Raw genomic sequence first — 11484 nt, 5'->3', positions numbered from 1 at the left:
AATGCATTTCTATAAATATTAACATATTACTTTTGGAATTAGTTTCCTTTTGTTGAATGTTTTTAATGTGCCCCAATTTAAGCAAATAATCGCCAGGCTGGTATCGGCAGGGCCACAAAAGGTCACACTGGCCGAAGCAGACCTATCGGCCTATCGCTCTCCGATAGCAGCGGTCGCTATTTGTCCGAACCTATCGGGGCCTATCGGGGAGACAACGTTCGCGTGGCTGCTGCGCGCTGTAAAACGCAAAGAAGCCAAAAAGCAAGGGCAATCGCATCGCCAGAAGCACAAAACGCTGCTCCATTTCGGAAAACCCCAGTGCGCTTTTCTTTCCCCGCCGCTGTCACTGCTTGACGTAGCCCCAACACAAAATTATACAGAATATACAAAATATACAGATCCTTCAGTCGAACAGTGTGAAAGTGTGAAAAGACGGGAATAAAATAAAAGTAAAACCGCTAGGCGAGCTCCGCAAAATGAGTGGGGATGTGGCTGCCGAAAATGTAAGTGCCCTTAACGAAAATTCTATTCCGTTTTTTATGTAATGTGCAAACGTGTTGAATAGGGGACTTTGCCTGCCGCCTGCCTGCCGCAAAAATCAAGTTAAATTCTGCACCGAATAATTGTAGGGTGCACAGAATAGTTGCAAGTGTACCGCTTGCTGTTGGCAGCGCAGTCGGCGTCGCTGCCAGCAGAGTGCGTAAAATGCAGGCGAGGAGAAAAGAGAGAAAAACGAGCAGAGAAAAAAAATAAGAAGAGGCCTTTTGGTAATTGACGAAAATGGCGACAATGCAAGTGGCAAAAGGCGAAGGAGGGTGCAAAGCAGAGAGGGGAAGAGCCGAGGCAGACGAAATGTATTTGGCACAGTGTGGCCGCAGCTGACTGGTATTTTTACCAAAACTGGTATTTTCATCAGCCACTCGAACGTTGCTTTTCCACGAATTTCCCAACCAATAACACCCTTTAACCAACTCTTTACACAATTTGCATTGCAACTTGCCTTATTTACGTTCGCACAGCGTCTCAATTTCACTGCTTCTCGCTGATTACTGCCAAATTTGGTCACACTGTCCTCTACCACACACTTAAAATCACATGTGTTTGTTGTTGTTGTTGGCCCGCAGCGTTTATGTACATATGTAATTGCAAGTGTCCCATTTTGCAATTACATTTCTATATGCACATACATATATGAAGGTGTTTTGCCGTTTGATAAGACAGATGTGCCACCCCAAATCACCAGAAGAAAAAAATAAAGCAGGAACAAGAAAATGCACCCGATGAATTATATGCAACCGCAATAACAACAATAACCCCGTGTGCATGCGTGTGTGTGTGTGTATAGCTATTGAAAAAAATAATGCTGCAAAAAGTGTAATAAAAAACAACGATTTTCTGTATTCCGTACAATTTGCGGGCGTGTGTGTGTGTGCCATTGTTTGGCAAGGTTTTTTTTTTTTTTTAATATATATTAACCTCTTCCAAGTGATTCGGAAACAATTTCCAATTTCCTGTCGCCATCGCTCTGCGGCTCGGCTTCTTCTTCTTCGATTAACCCATTGCTGACAGTTTGAAGTGAATTTTCCTACGCGGCATTTGTTAGGGTTGATTTTCACCACGTGGTGAGCGGATAGACACGAGATAATAGCAAATCATCACCAGAAATCGAGTAGATCCACAAGAGAATAGCGACCAGCACGGGCAACATGACGGATGCACAGGTTTCTGGCCCGGATTCACTCTCACTTTTCAGCTGGTCCATCTATGTACGAGTAACTAACTGATACCATCTCCCTTTCTTCTCTTCCATCTTGCCATCTCTTTCGCGCCCGCAGAGCATCCACATACAAAATGGTGGCAGCTGCGAGGTGGTTCAGTCCAACGGAGTGACCACCAATGGACACGGACACCACCACCATCACCACAGCAGCGGGAGCAGCAGCAAGCATAAATCCTCCAGCAAGGACAAGCACCGTGATAAGGAGAGGGAGCACAAGAGCTCCAGTTCCTCCAGCTCGTCGAAGGAGCACAAGAGCAGCAGTCGGTACGTAGGAGCAGCTCGATTCGATTCGGGCCACTCGTGTCGAACCATCTGGAACAGTTGAAATAGGTCAAAGTCAGGAAAAAACAATGTAATCACCTGGGGGATTCATAATAGTGCTCATATTAAAAGTCAATTGTTCTTAATTTGTACATGGTTATAGTTATTATAATCCATTTACAATGTTAAACTATTCAGATCACTATGTCAACGTATGCAGGTGGATATCCCAACAAATGAAACGAAATTGCTATCAGTTGTAAAGGTAGCCTGTCTAGAATGGCATTGAACACTTTCACTGGGTCAGTTCCTAAGTATTTCAAAGTAAAATCTAATTATCTAATAATGTTTAAAAATGTATCTAGAATGAAAAGGGGATTCTATATCGCACACTAGAGTTAATGTCCATTAGATCCAATTGCTTCCTCGATGGCTATAGATTAGGCTGTACGAACGACAACATATAATACCAATTTATAAGGAAACCAACTAATAAGCCTGACTATCCATTTCAGCGACAAGGATCGACACAAAAGCAGCAGCAGTTCGTCGTCGAAGCATCGGGACAAGGACAAGGAGCGTGACGGCAGCTCGCATCGCAGCAGCTCATCATCCAGCCATAGGGATAAGGATGGGAGCAGCAGCAGCAAGCACAAGTCCTCGTCGTCGTCTGGCCACCATAAGAGCTCCTCAAAGGACAAGGAGCGACGGGATAAGGACAAGGATCGCAGCAGCAGTTCATCCAGCCGGCACAAGTCATCCTCGTCTAGTTCCCGTGACAAAGAACGCAGCAGCAGCAGTCACAAGAGCTCCTCTTCATCCTCATCGAAGAGCAAACATTCCAGTTCGCGGCACAGCAGCTCATCATCTTCCTCGAAAGATCCGCCATCTTACGATGGAGTGTTTGTTAAGCCGGAGCCTGTTTCCCAACCGCTGATGCACTCGGGCCCGGTGGATCCTTTCCAGATGCAGCAGCTCGGTGGCTACGAAGCCGCAACCGCTGCCAATTTTAATGGCAATGGAAACGATGGCGGTCTCAACTATAAGAACGGCTACGAGGAATCGATCGTAGACATCAAAAAGGAGGACGAGAGTTTCAACAATCTATCGCAAGCCAGCTCCTGTGACTACTCCATGTCCCAGTTTCGCGCCGATGAGCCGCCGTTCGAGGTGAAGCACGAGCAGAGCTACGTCGAAGAGGACAGCACCATGAACTACAATGATCAGGAAGATGAGACCGAGGCGATGGACGACGACGAGGAGGATGTGCCGCTGGCCATGCGCAAGCGCAAACAGGAGGCACCCGATCGCGGTGACGGCGGCATGGATGACGACGACGACGACATTCCGCTGCTGGCGCGCAAGAAGGTCAAGAAGGAGAAGATCAAGAAGGAATCCAAGGAAAAGTCTAAAAAGCGGGTCAAGGAGGAGCCGAGCGATGATTACGGCAGTGCCAAGCCGAAAAAGAAAAAAATGAAAAAGGTAAGCTTAGCGTTATTTATCATTATATCATTTGCACACACGACTGACCTATGTATGGTCTCTTTTCTCCGCCAGGAGCCCGAAGTCGTCTCCCCCACCAAACGGCAGAAGACGAAGGTGAAGGAGGAGGAGGAGGAGGTGTGGCGATGGTGAGTTATCCCCTTTATCAAAATTATCACTGCTCTTCACCCAGTGCATGTGTTAGCATAGAAAATGGTCCAAAAAGGGGGGTTATATGCGATTATGTGTATGTAGTGAGATAGCTGCTATGGAAAAGCGTGCATTACTTCAAGAGAAAACAAGATATCCATCATAAATGAATCTTCGAGCGATCTTTTCATCAAATCCCGAGTAACTTAGATCACTGCAAAGGTTATTCCCGGTGAAAGGCCTTTGGAACAGGTAGCGCTGGCTCTGCCGCAGCAAAATACTTGATTATATCAAGGCGATGTCCAGATTCGCTTGAGCACAAACAGTGCTTACAAAAGGCGACGACTTGTGACGTGACACACAGGCGGGCGGCCACACAGCCATGTGTTTTGGCTGCGAGAAGTTTGGGTGTCACTGACCTACATTCCCGAAAGTCACACACGGCGAACCAGCGAGGCACAGTGGCTGCCGCCAGTTGTGGGCCCGCATGTGGCTCGCCGCGATGTGGAGTTTGTGTGGGCGGCAACTGTTGGCGGCCACTGTGCGGCGAGCGCCATTCGCCGCGAAACGCATGCGTCGTCGACCGGCCCTCCCCCTCCCCCGCTCGCCGCACAGTTGCTACGTAAACAGCTGAGCAGGCCGAAAAACACACATTTGAGGTTATGTTCGCGAGCGGCTACTTGGCTGCTTTGCGTAATGCGATAGATAAATCGGAAATATACGAGACCAAATGTGGCGCTCTTTGGCGGCATTACGTCTATTCGAAGGCCAGAGTGTTTGCCTGGTTTTTGGACAGCGGATGGTGGCCATAGCCACCGTTGCGGGCAAGAAGAGAAGAGTGCGGCGGAAGAGCGTCCAGGAAGAGCAAGTTCGATGGTGCGACTTGATTAGGGTGCTCCGCTGAAATGGGGTGGACCCAATTGTCCGATCTTGTTTACTGCTAGCAATAGCTATAATGCTTATTATCTCTTAAAGAGTCAGACAGCTGACGGACTGAAACTGGGATAGTAGTAGTACCCATTTGTATATAAAATATAAAAATTGAAGATCGGGGGCTCATTTTCTTTAGGTCTATTACACTATAAACACAAATAATGCAGGTTCAGTTTTCGCCGCCTGTACATGAAGCACTAACCCGAGTCATCCTACATTCCAGGTGGGAAGAGGAAAAGCGTGCCGATGGCGTCAAGTGGTCAACGCTGGAGCACAAGGGACCCGTGTTCGCACCGCGGTACGAACGGGTGCCACGCAATGTACGGTTTTACTATGATGGCAAGCCGTTGGAACTCTCGGAGGAAACGGAGGAGGCGGCCACCTTCTATGCCAAGATGCTGAACCACGACTACTGCACCAAAGAAGTGTTCAATAACAACTTCTTCAAGGACTTCCGCAAGTCCATGACGAACAAGGAGAAGGAGATAATCAAGGATTTCCGCAAGTGCGGCTTCCAGGAGATGTTCAACTTCTTCCAGGCGGAGTCCGAAAAACGCAAGGCCGCCACCAAGGAGGAGAAGCTGATCAAGAAGAACGAAAACGAGGCACTCATGAAGGAATTCGGATTCTGCATGATTGATGGGCACAAGGAGAAGATCGGTAACTTCCGTCTGGAGCCGCCGGGTCTGTTCCGCGGCCGTGGCGAGCATCCCAAAATGGGCATGATCAAGCGGCGCATTCAGGCCAGCGATGTGTCCATCAACTGTGGCAAGGAGTCGAAGGTGCCGTCACCGCCGCCCGGATCTCGCTGGAAGGAGGTGCGCCACGACAACACGGTCACTTGGTTGGCCTCCTGGATCGAGAACGTGCAGGGTCAGGTCAAGTACATCATGTTGAATCCATCCTCAAAACTCAAGGGCGAAAAGGATCACATTAAGTACGAGACGGCGCGACGCCTGGACAAGGTCATCGATAAGATTCGTGCCACCTATCGCGACGAGTGGAAGTCCAAGGAGATGAGGGTTCGCCAGCGAGCGGTGGCCCTCTACTTCATCGACAAACTGGCACTGAGAGCAGGCAACGAAAAGGACGAGGATCAGGCCGATACCGTGGGCTGTTGCTCGCTCCGCGTGGAACATGTCCAGCTCCACAAGGAACTGAACGGAAAGGAGAATGTGGTGGTCTTTGATTTCCCCGGTAAGGACTCCATTCGGTATTACAACGAGGTCGAGGTGGAGAAGCGCGTCTTCAAGAACCTCGAGCTGTTCATGGAGCACAAGAAGGATGGCGACGACCTCTTCGATCGACTCAACACCCAGGTGCTCAATGAGCATCTCAAGGAGCTGATGGAAGGTACGTATTTATTTATCCCCCCACCATCTCATCTTTCCCATTACTTACTCGTCACTTCCCTCTGTCCAACGCAATAGGACTCACGGCCAAGGTATTCCGTACGTACAACGCTTCAAAAACACTGCAAAGCCAGCTGGATCTGCTGACCGATCCGAGTGCCACGGTTCCGGAAAAGCTGTTGGCCTACAATCGCGCCAACCGTGCCGTGGCCATCCTCTGTAACCATCAGCGTTCCGTGCCCAAAAGCCACGAGAAGTCTATGGAGAATCTGAAGGAGAAGATCAAGGCCAAGCGAGAAGCCATCAAAAAATGCGAGGCCGAATATCATGTGAGTATATGCGAAACGTGCTTCCGCCAGCATTATGTGTAATGGAGATTTCCCATCTTCTACGACCCAACCGAAGTCGAGGGACGAAAAGAAGGGCAAACAGCTAGAGCGCCTTAAGGATCAGCTAAAGAAACTAGAGCTACAAGAGACTGATAGAGATGAGAATAAGACCATTGCCCTGGGCACCTCTAAGCTTAACTATCTTGATCCACGCATATCGGTGGCATGGTGAGTCTCCCCCTTCAATCAAATCCCGCTTAACGAAAGCTAATGTGTTCAATCCATTTGCAGGTGTAAAAAGAATGACGTGCCGATCGAGAAGATATTCAACAAAACCCAAAGAACCAAATTTCTGTGGGCCGTGCACATGGCCGATGAGAATTATCGTTTTTAAATGGGTTCTCCTCACAGCCACGCCTAGACACAAACACACACGTACGCACCTCCCCTCCCCCATACATCCACAAACAGAAACACCCACAAGGAGCACAGACAGCGCCGGTTGAAGAAGTAGAGACCGCTAAGGAGAGAAAACCACACCCACCACAAGGCCGGTTTATAGATTCCAGCCTAGTCCCGCCATTCCTTGCCCCACAGTTTATGCAATAGGTAGTGCATATGTCCAGCTTTCGGGCGAGGCATTTCGGGAGTGTTCGCCAAAATGAGCGAGACGGGATGCGGATGCACTGCACCGTAGTCGGGGATCAGCTTGTCCGCGTCTGTTTTGTCTGCTTTTAGATCGTTTGATTGGTTCAAGTGCGCACTACGCTAAAGTCTAACTTGCGAAATGTACACACCCAACATACACACACGCCAACAACACACGCTCCCACTTCTATTTGGATATGCATATATATATATTTATATATTAAGCACAAAAGAAGATGAGAAACCTGTGCAAGACGTCGCCGCCACCTAAAAACAAAATTTTCTGTTTCTACAAAGCAATTTTTTTTGTCAAGATGACTTCTCTTACACTTTAGTTTTACATATAATACACGCGAAAAAAAAAACTATATATAAAAGCAAAAACAAACAAGCGCAAGCAAACGAAAAATGATACAATTTAACGTTTTTTTTATGTTTACCTATAGTTGATTTTGTTTAGCGAAAAATGTCTTTCACTATTAATTAATATTACGATTACGATTACTACGTATTTAAGTGCTAACTGAACAGAGAAACCTTGTAGCCCAACTTTTAGCATAGCATAATTTATTCAATTCAACTCTGAACCAGCGCAATTTACCGCCCGCCCCGAAAATGGAGAACAAAACCGCACGGATGTCGATGTGGTTTTGTTTTGTACCTTATGATGATTTTAGTTAACATTTAAAAATATACAAATGCTAAATTGATTTGCAGACCTTTCTATACTTTAAGCCCGCATGAAAATGCTATAATACGAAGACAGGTTTCAAGTTCTTATCCGCGATCCAAGCCACCAACACTGAAAACCAATTGCAGATACAAATCAATCAATTCAATGAACCAAAACAGAACCACAGCTAACAAACAGTCGCAGCGAAAACTCTAATCTAAAAGAATGGAACTTTATACATATAGGATCTATAAGTATGTGCAATTAAGTGAGCTAAAACTAAAACTTAAACCAGAAAAAAAAACCCTGTAAAAAGCGAGCGTCCACTTGAATCCACTGGCACACAAAATATATAATTTGTAACTACCAATACCAATCTTGGTATCGGAACAGAGAGCAATGGATTCAGGTGGAGCACTTAGGAGGAGAGTTAGGAACACCCCAGACCCAAATATCCCGATCCCATCAGCTACGATTATGATTTATGTGGCCGTACTTTTAACTAAGCAAATCGATGGAAATTTCTATTTCGCCTCACGCCCCCTAGCATAAATTGCAAATGCGCATTGCAAATAAAGAACGAACGATCTTTATATATAAATAGCAACCCAAACACATATGATAATTAGTGATTAATGAACACAAACATCTTTATACGTATGTCGTGGAGACGCATACGGAAGCGGGACAATGCTTTTAAAAGGCAACAAAAGTTAAATAAACTAATTACGAACTCCCTTCTTCGCCCCGCTCCCCGCCACCCCACTCACATATAAACTTGGCATATTACAATATTGATATAAGCAAACAAAAAACAAGAAGCGAAATGATAAGAAAAACCACTATTTTAAATCGAAAACAAAATAAATGAAAAACAAAATAGCGTAAGTTAATATAATTGTAATGGAATGATGCAAATATACATACAACATATATTTAATTTTAAAATTGAACTGACGGTGTTTCTTATTTTATGAACTTGGGCAATTATTTGTATTCAAAGAAAGTTTTTAAACTATCTCGTTTATCAAACTTACTTACAAAACTATTCATATTTATTTTGGGTTTTCAAGTTAACCGTTTATAGCCACATCTTCTAAAAACGAATGTATGATTTATAATAAATTGGTGATAAAACTTCGAATTAAGCGGACGCGGACTGCTTGCTTTAGAATCAAATTTAAACCTCTAACGGTTTGGCGAAGTGATATCGATAGCCAGCGTGGCGTTGCCACCTCGCACCACTTAAATTTGACTTTTGCGCTAACGGAAGAGGAAGAGATCGCGAGAAACGACGCGTTTAAAAGAGACTGAAATTATTTCGAAAATCACGGAGAATATAGAACTTTAAACGCCTGCCAAAATGCTGAGATCGACGGTGCCCGTGCAGCTCACCAAACTGCGAAACAGCGCCGAGGCCGTCGCATCCATAGCCCGGGAAAAGGGATCCCAAAGGGGCCAAGGACAAAAGCAACAGGTGGACAAAGAGCTATCCACCATCATGGAAGATTTGCAGCGGGATTACGGGGATTACAAGTACACGGTGTACCGGTGCGCCAGTAAATTTGTGGCCCTGCAAAAGATATTTCACAGTGAGTCTACTAGGGAGTTCAATAAAAGGAGTTTCCAAGGATTAACCTTCAAATTGCAGCTGGAAAAATTCCCTATAAGCTGGTTTTGGCCATTTTAGATCGCCATAACTTGAGTGGCGGCCTGGAGCTGATGGTTCCTCCATTCCAGTTGACCTCCCTGCTCCACGACGTTTACTTTGCCTGCGAAAAGCTGGGCCACTTCAACCGGAATGTGGACTATCAACTGGACAGGGCAACCGGGCTGCTGGCCAACTTCTTCTGGAATGTCTACGATCCGTGGGTTAAGTTGCTCCTATCTAAGCATATGTTTGATATTTGAATGTTATCGCTAGGCAACGCAGACACTCCATATCCCTGCTAGAGATCAGGATCACCTTCATACTGCTGTGCAAGCTATATAGCAGCGATCACCTGGTGGGCGACATCTTTGGCTTGCTGGCCGATCCCAAGTCGCAGATCATCTCCAGATATGCATTCGAACAGCTCCTGGCCACGCTGAGCAAGTTACTCAGCTATTTGGGCGAGGCCAAGGCCTATGGCGCCCACAATCTGCCGCTGGCAATGGAGCAGTGCTTTGCCCGCTGTCCGCATGGCGTTGGCGGATTGACCGAGCCGCAGTTCCACAAACTCTGGACGGGAGCGGGTGTCCAGACGCGGTTCCTGATCTATGGCAATCTGCTGGCACTGGTGAAACGCATCGAGGACACGGAGCATTTGATACACAGCAATTCCTGTGCCGGCTGTCGTAAGGAGCACATTGTGGGCATACGTTTCCGGTGTCAGGTGTGTAGGGATATATCGTTGTGCCTGCCCTGCTTTGCGGTGGGCTTCGCTGGTGGTCGCCACGAGCCAGGGCATCGGATGTGCGAGGTGTTCGTGGAGGATCAGCCGCCCTTGCGTTGGACTCGCCACCTGGCCAAGCTGTGCGGCTGGCTGGTGATGCCCCGCAAGACACAGGAAGAGGAGCGTCGCGGCTTCTGCAATGCCCAGGAGAGTGGGGCCGCCTTGGGTCAGTCCGCTGCCACGCCCATTCCCGCGGAGACGCGCAGTGTGCGCAGTCAGTGCCAGGAGAAGGACCGCACAGTAATCCTCCAGCAACAGCAGCAGGAGCTGTGCTCCCTGACGGGGCTAGCCAGCGAGGCGTCCAGCAGGCTGCAGTCCATCATCGATCGATTGCTGCTGCAAAATGCGTGCGTATTCCACTTTCGCCAGCCTTTTTGGTCAAGCCTAAAAGTTGTTCTTGCATTTCAGGAAACTAGAAACCCAGCTGCAAACAGTGGCCACATCATCTAGCTCGGAAATATCGCAGTTCCTAAGCGCCCATCAGTGTTTTCTGCTGCAGATCATCGAGGATATGAGACAGCTTTCAGTGAGTTTTCTACACAATTAACCTAATGGGCTTAATAGCTGAGCTAACTACATCTACATACTTGCAGCATTCCTCTGCGGCAGCTGCACCACTTGCGCCAGCGCCTCAAGTGGCTCCTTCAGCTGCGCCGCTAGTCAGCTCCACTTTCCTTAGCTCCAGCACGCCTCAGAGGCAGATATTCGATATGTATGCGCCCGTGGGAGCCAATCTCACGCACTCCAGTAAGAAGAGAACCTTAAACTGAGTCATAAAACAGCGGTTCTAAGTTATTTGTTTCTCGTAGTAAATGGAGCCGAACTGAATCGCACCTACCTGGAGGCAAACAAATCGGATTACTCCCTCAACGACATAAGTTTGTGGTTCGACCAGCGTCGCTCGAGTGTCCAGCCAGGACCTGGCTCCCTGCCGGCTCCTCTGTCGCTGCCAATGCCACTGGGTGCTCTGCTGGAACAGCAGCCGGCAAACGGCGGAGATGGCCGCGACACCGAGATGGTGAACTTCAAGCTGCTGTTGCACAAGGTCAAGGAGATCGTCGAGGACTCGTACAGCGACAATGCCGAGCTTTCTGCAGCCACTCAAAATCTGGAGAACGTCCTCGATAGCATCATTAACGGCGAGGAGCAGCAGCGACGCATCAGCACGTGATAATCAGAATGCCACAATGCCCACATATCGATTCCAGCCCGACCAAGTCCAGCTAGCTTTAAGTTGTAAATGTTTAAATGTACTCCAGACACAATGACACGAGTCATGCATTTATTATACCCTTTTTCCTATTCACATGTGCTTTAACATTCGCATTAATGCTTTAATTTCTGACAAGAATGCAATAAAACCTATTGTTTTTATACAAATAAACAATACATAAAACATATTGTGAACATGCCTAAACACCTTTAAAGAGATGAAAAAAGG

At 47.2% G+C, this 11484-nt stretch overlaps 2 protein-coding genes across 7 annotated transcripts; both read left to right on the top strand.

Annotated features, from left to right (window-relative positions):
• Nucleotides 1-188: 188 nt before the first annotated feature.
• LOC122624451 (DNA topoisomerase 1) lies at nt 189-7645 on the top strand. 6 transcript variants are annotated; one of them, XM_043803990.1, is made up of 8 exons: nt 189-503; nt 1836-2044; nt 2557-3523; nt 3599-3672; nt 4830-5959; nt 6037-6287; nt 6364-6515; nt 6579-7645. In XM_043803990.1, exons 1-8 carry the CDS (start codon nt 477-479, stop codon nt 6679-6681), a joined length of 2913 nt encoding a protein of 970 aa, XP_043659925.1. In that variant the 5' UTR covers nt 189-476; the 3' UTR covers nt 6682-7645. The 6 variants fall into 6 exon arrangements, with proteins under 6 accessions (XP_043659925.1, XP_043659927.1, XP_043659923.1 ...); XM_043803992.1 differs by lacking the exon at nt 189-503 and adding an exon at nt 1177-1197; XM_043803988.1 differs by lacking the exon at nt 189-503 and adding an exon at nt 1257-1772.
• A 1181-nt stretch (nt 7646-8826) lies between these two features.
• On the top strand, nt 8827-11443 carry LOC122625026 (dystrophin-related protein 2). The gene is made up of 6 exons (XM_043804864.1): nt 8827-9200; nt 9260-9476; nt 9533-10390; nt 10452-10569; nt 10637-10790; nt 10853-11443. The coding sequence occupies exons 1-6, from the start codon at nt 8972-8974 to the stop codon at nt 11212-11214; spliced, it is 1938 nt and encodes a 645-aa protein (XP_043660799.1). The 5' UTR covers nt 8827-8971; the 3' UTR covers nt 11215-11443.
• Nucleotides 11444-11484: the final 41 nt, after the last annotated feature.

This window comes from Drosophila teissieri, chromosome X (assembly GCF_016746235.2).
Source record: "Drosophila teissieri strain GT53w chromosome X, Prin_Dtei_1.1, whole genome shotgun sequence".
Classification (NCBI taxonomy): Eukaryota; Metazoa; Arthropoda; class Insecta; order Diptera; family Drosophilidae; genus Drosophila; species Drosophila teissieri.
This window is presented reverse-complemented; position numbering and strand designations above follow the sequence as displayed.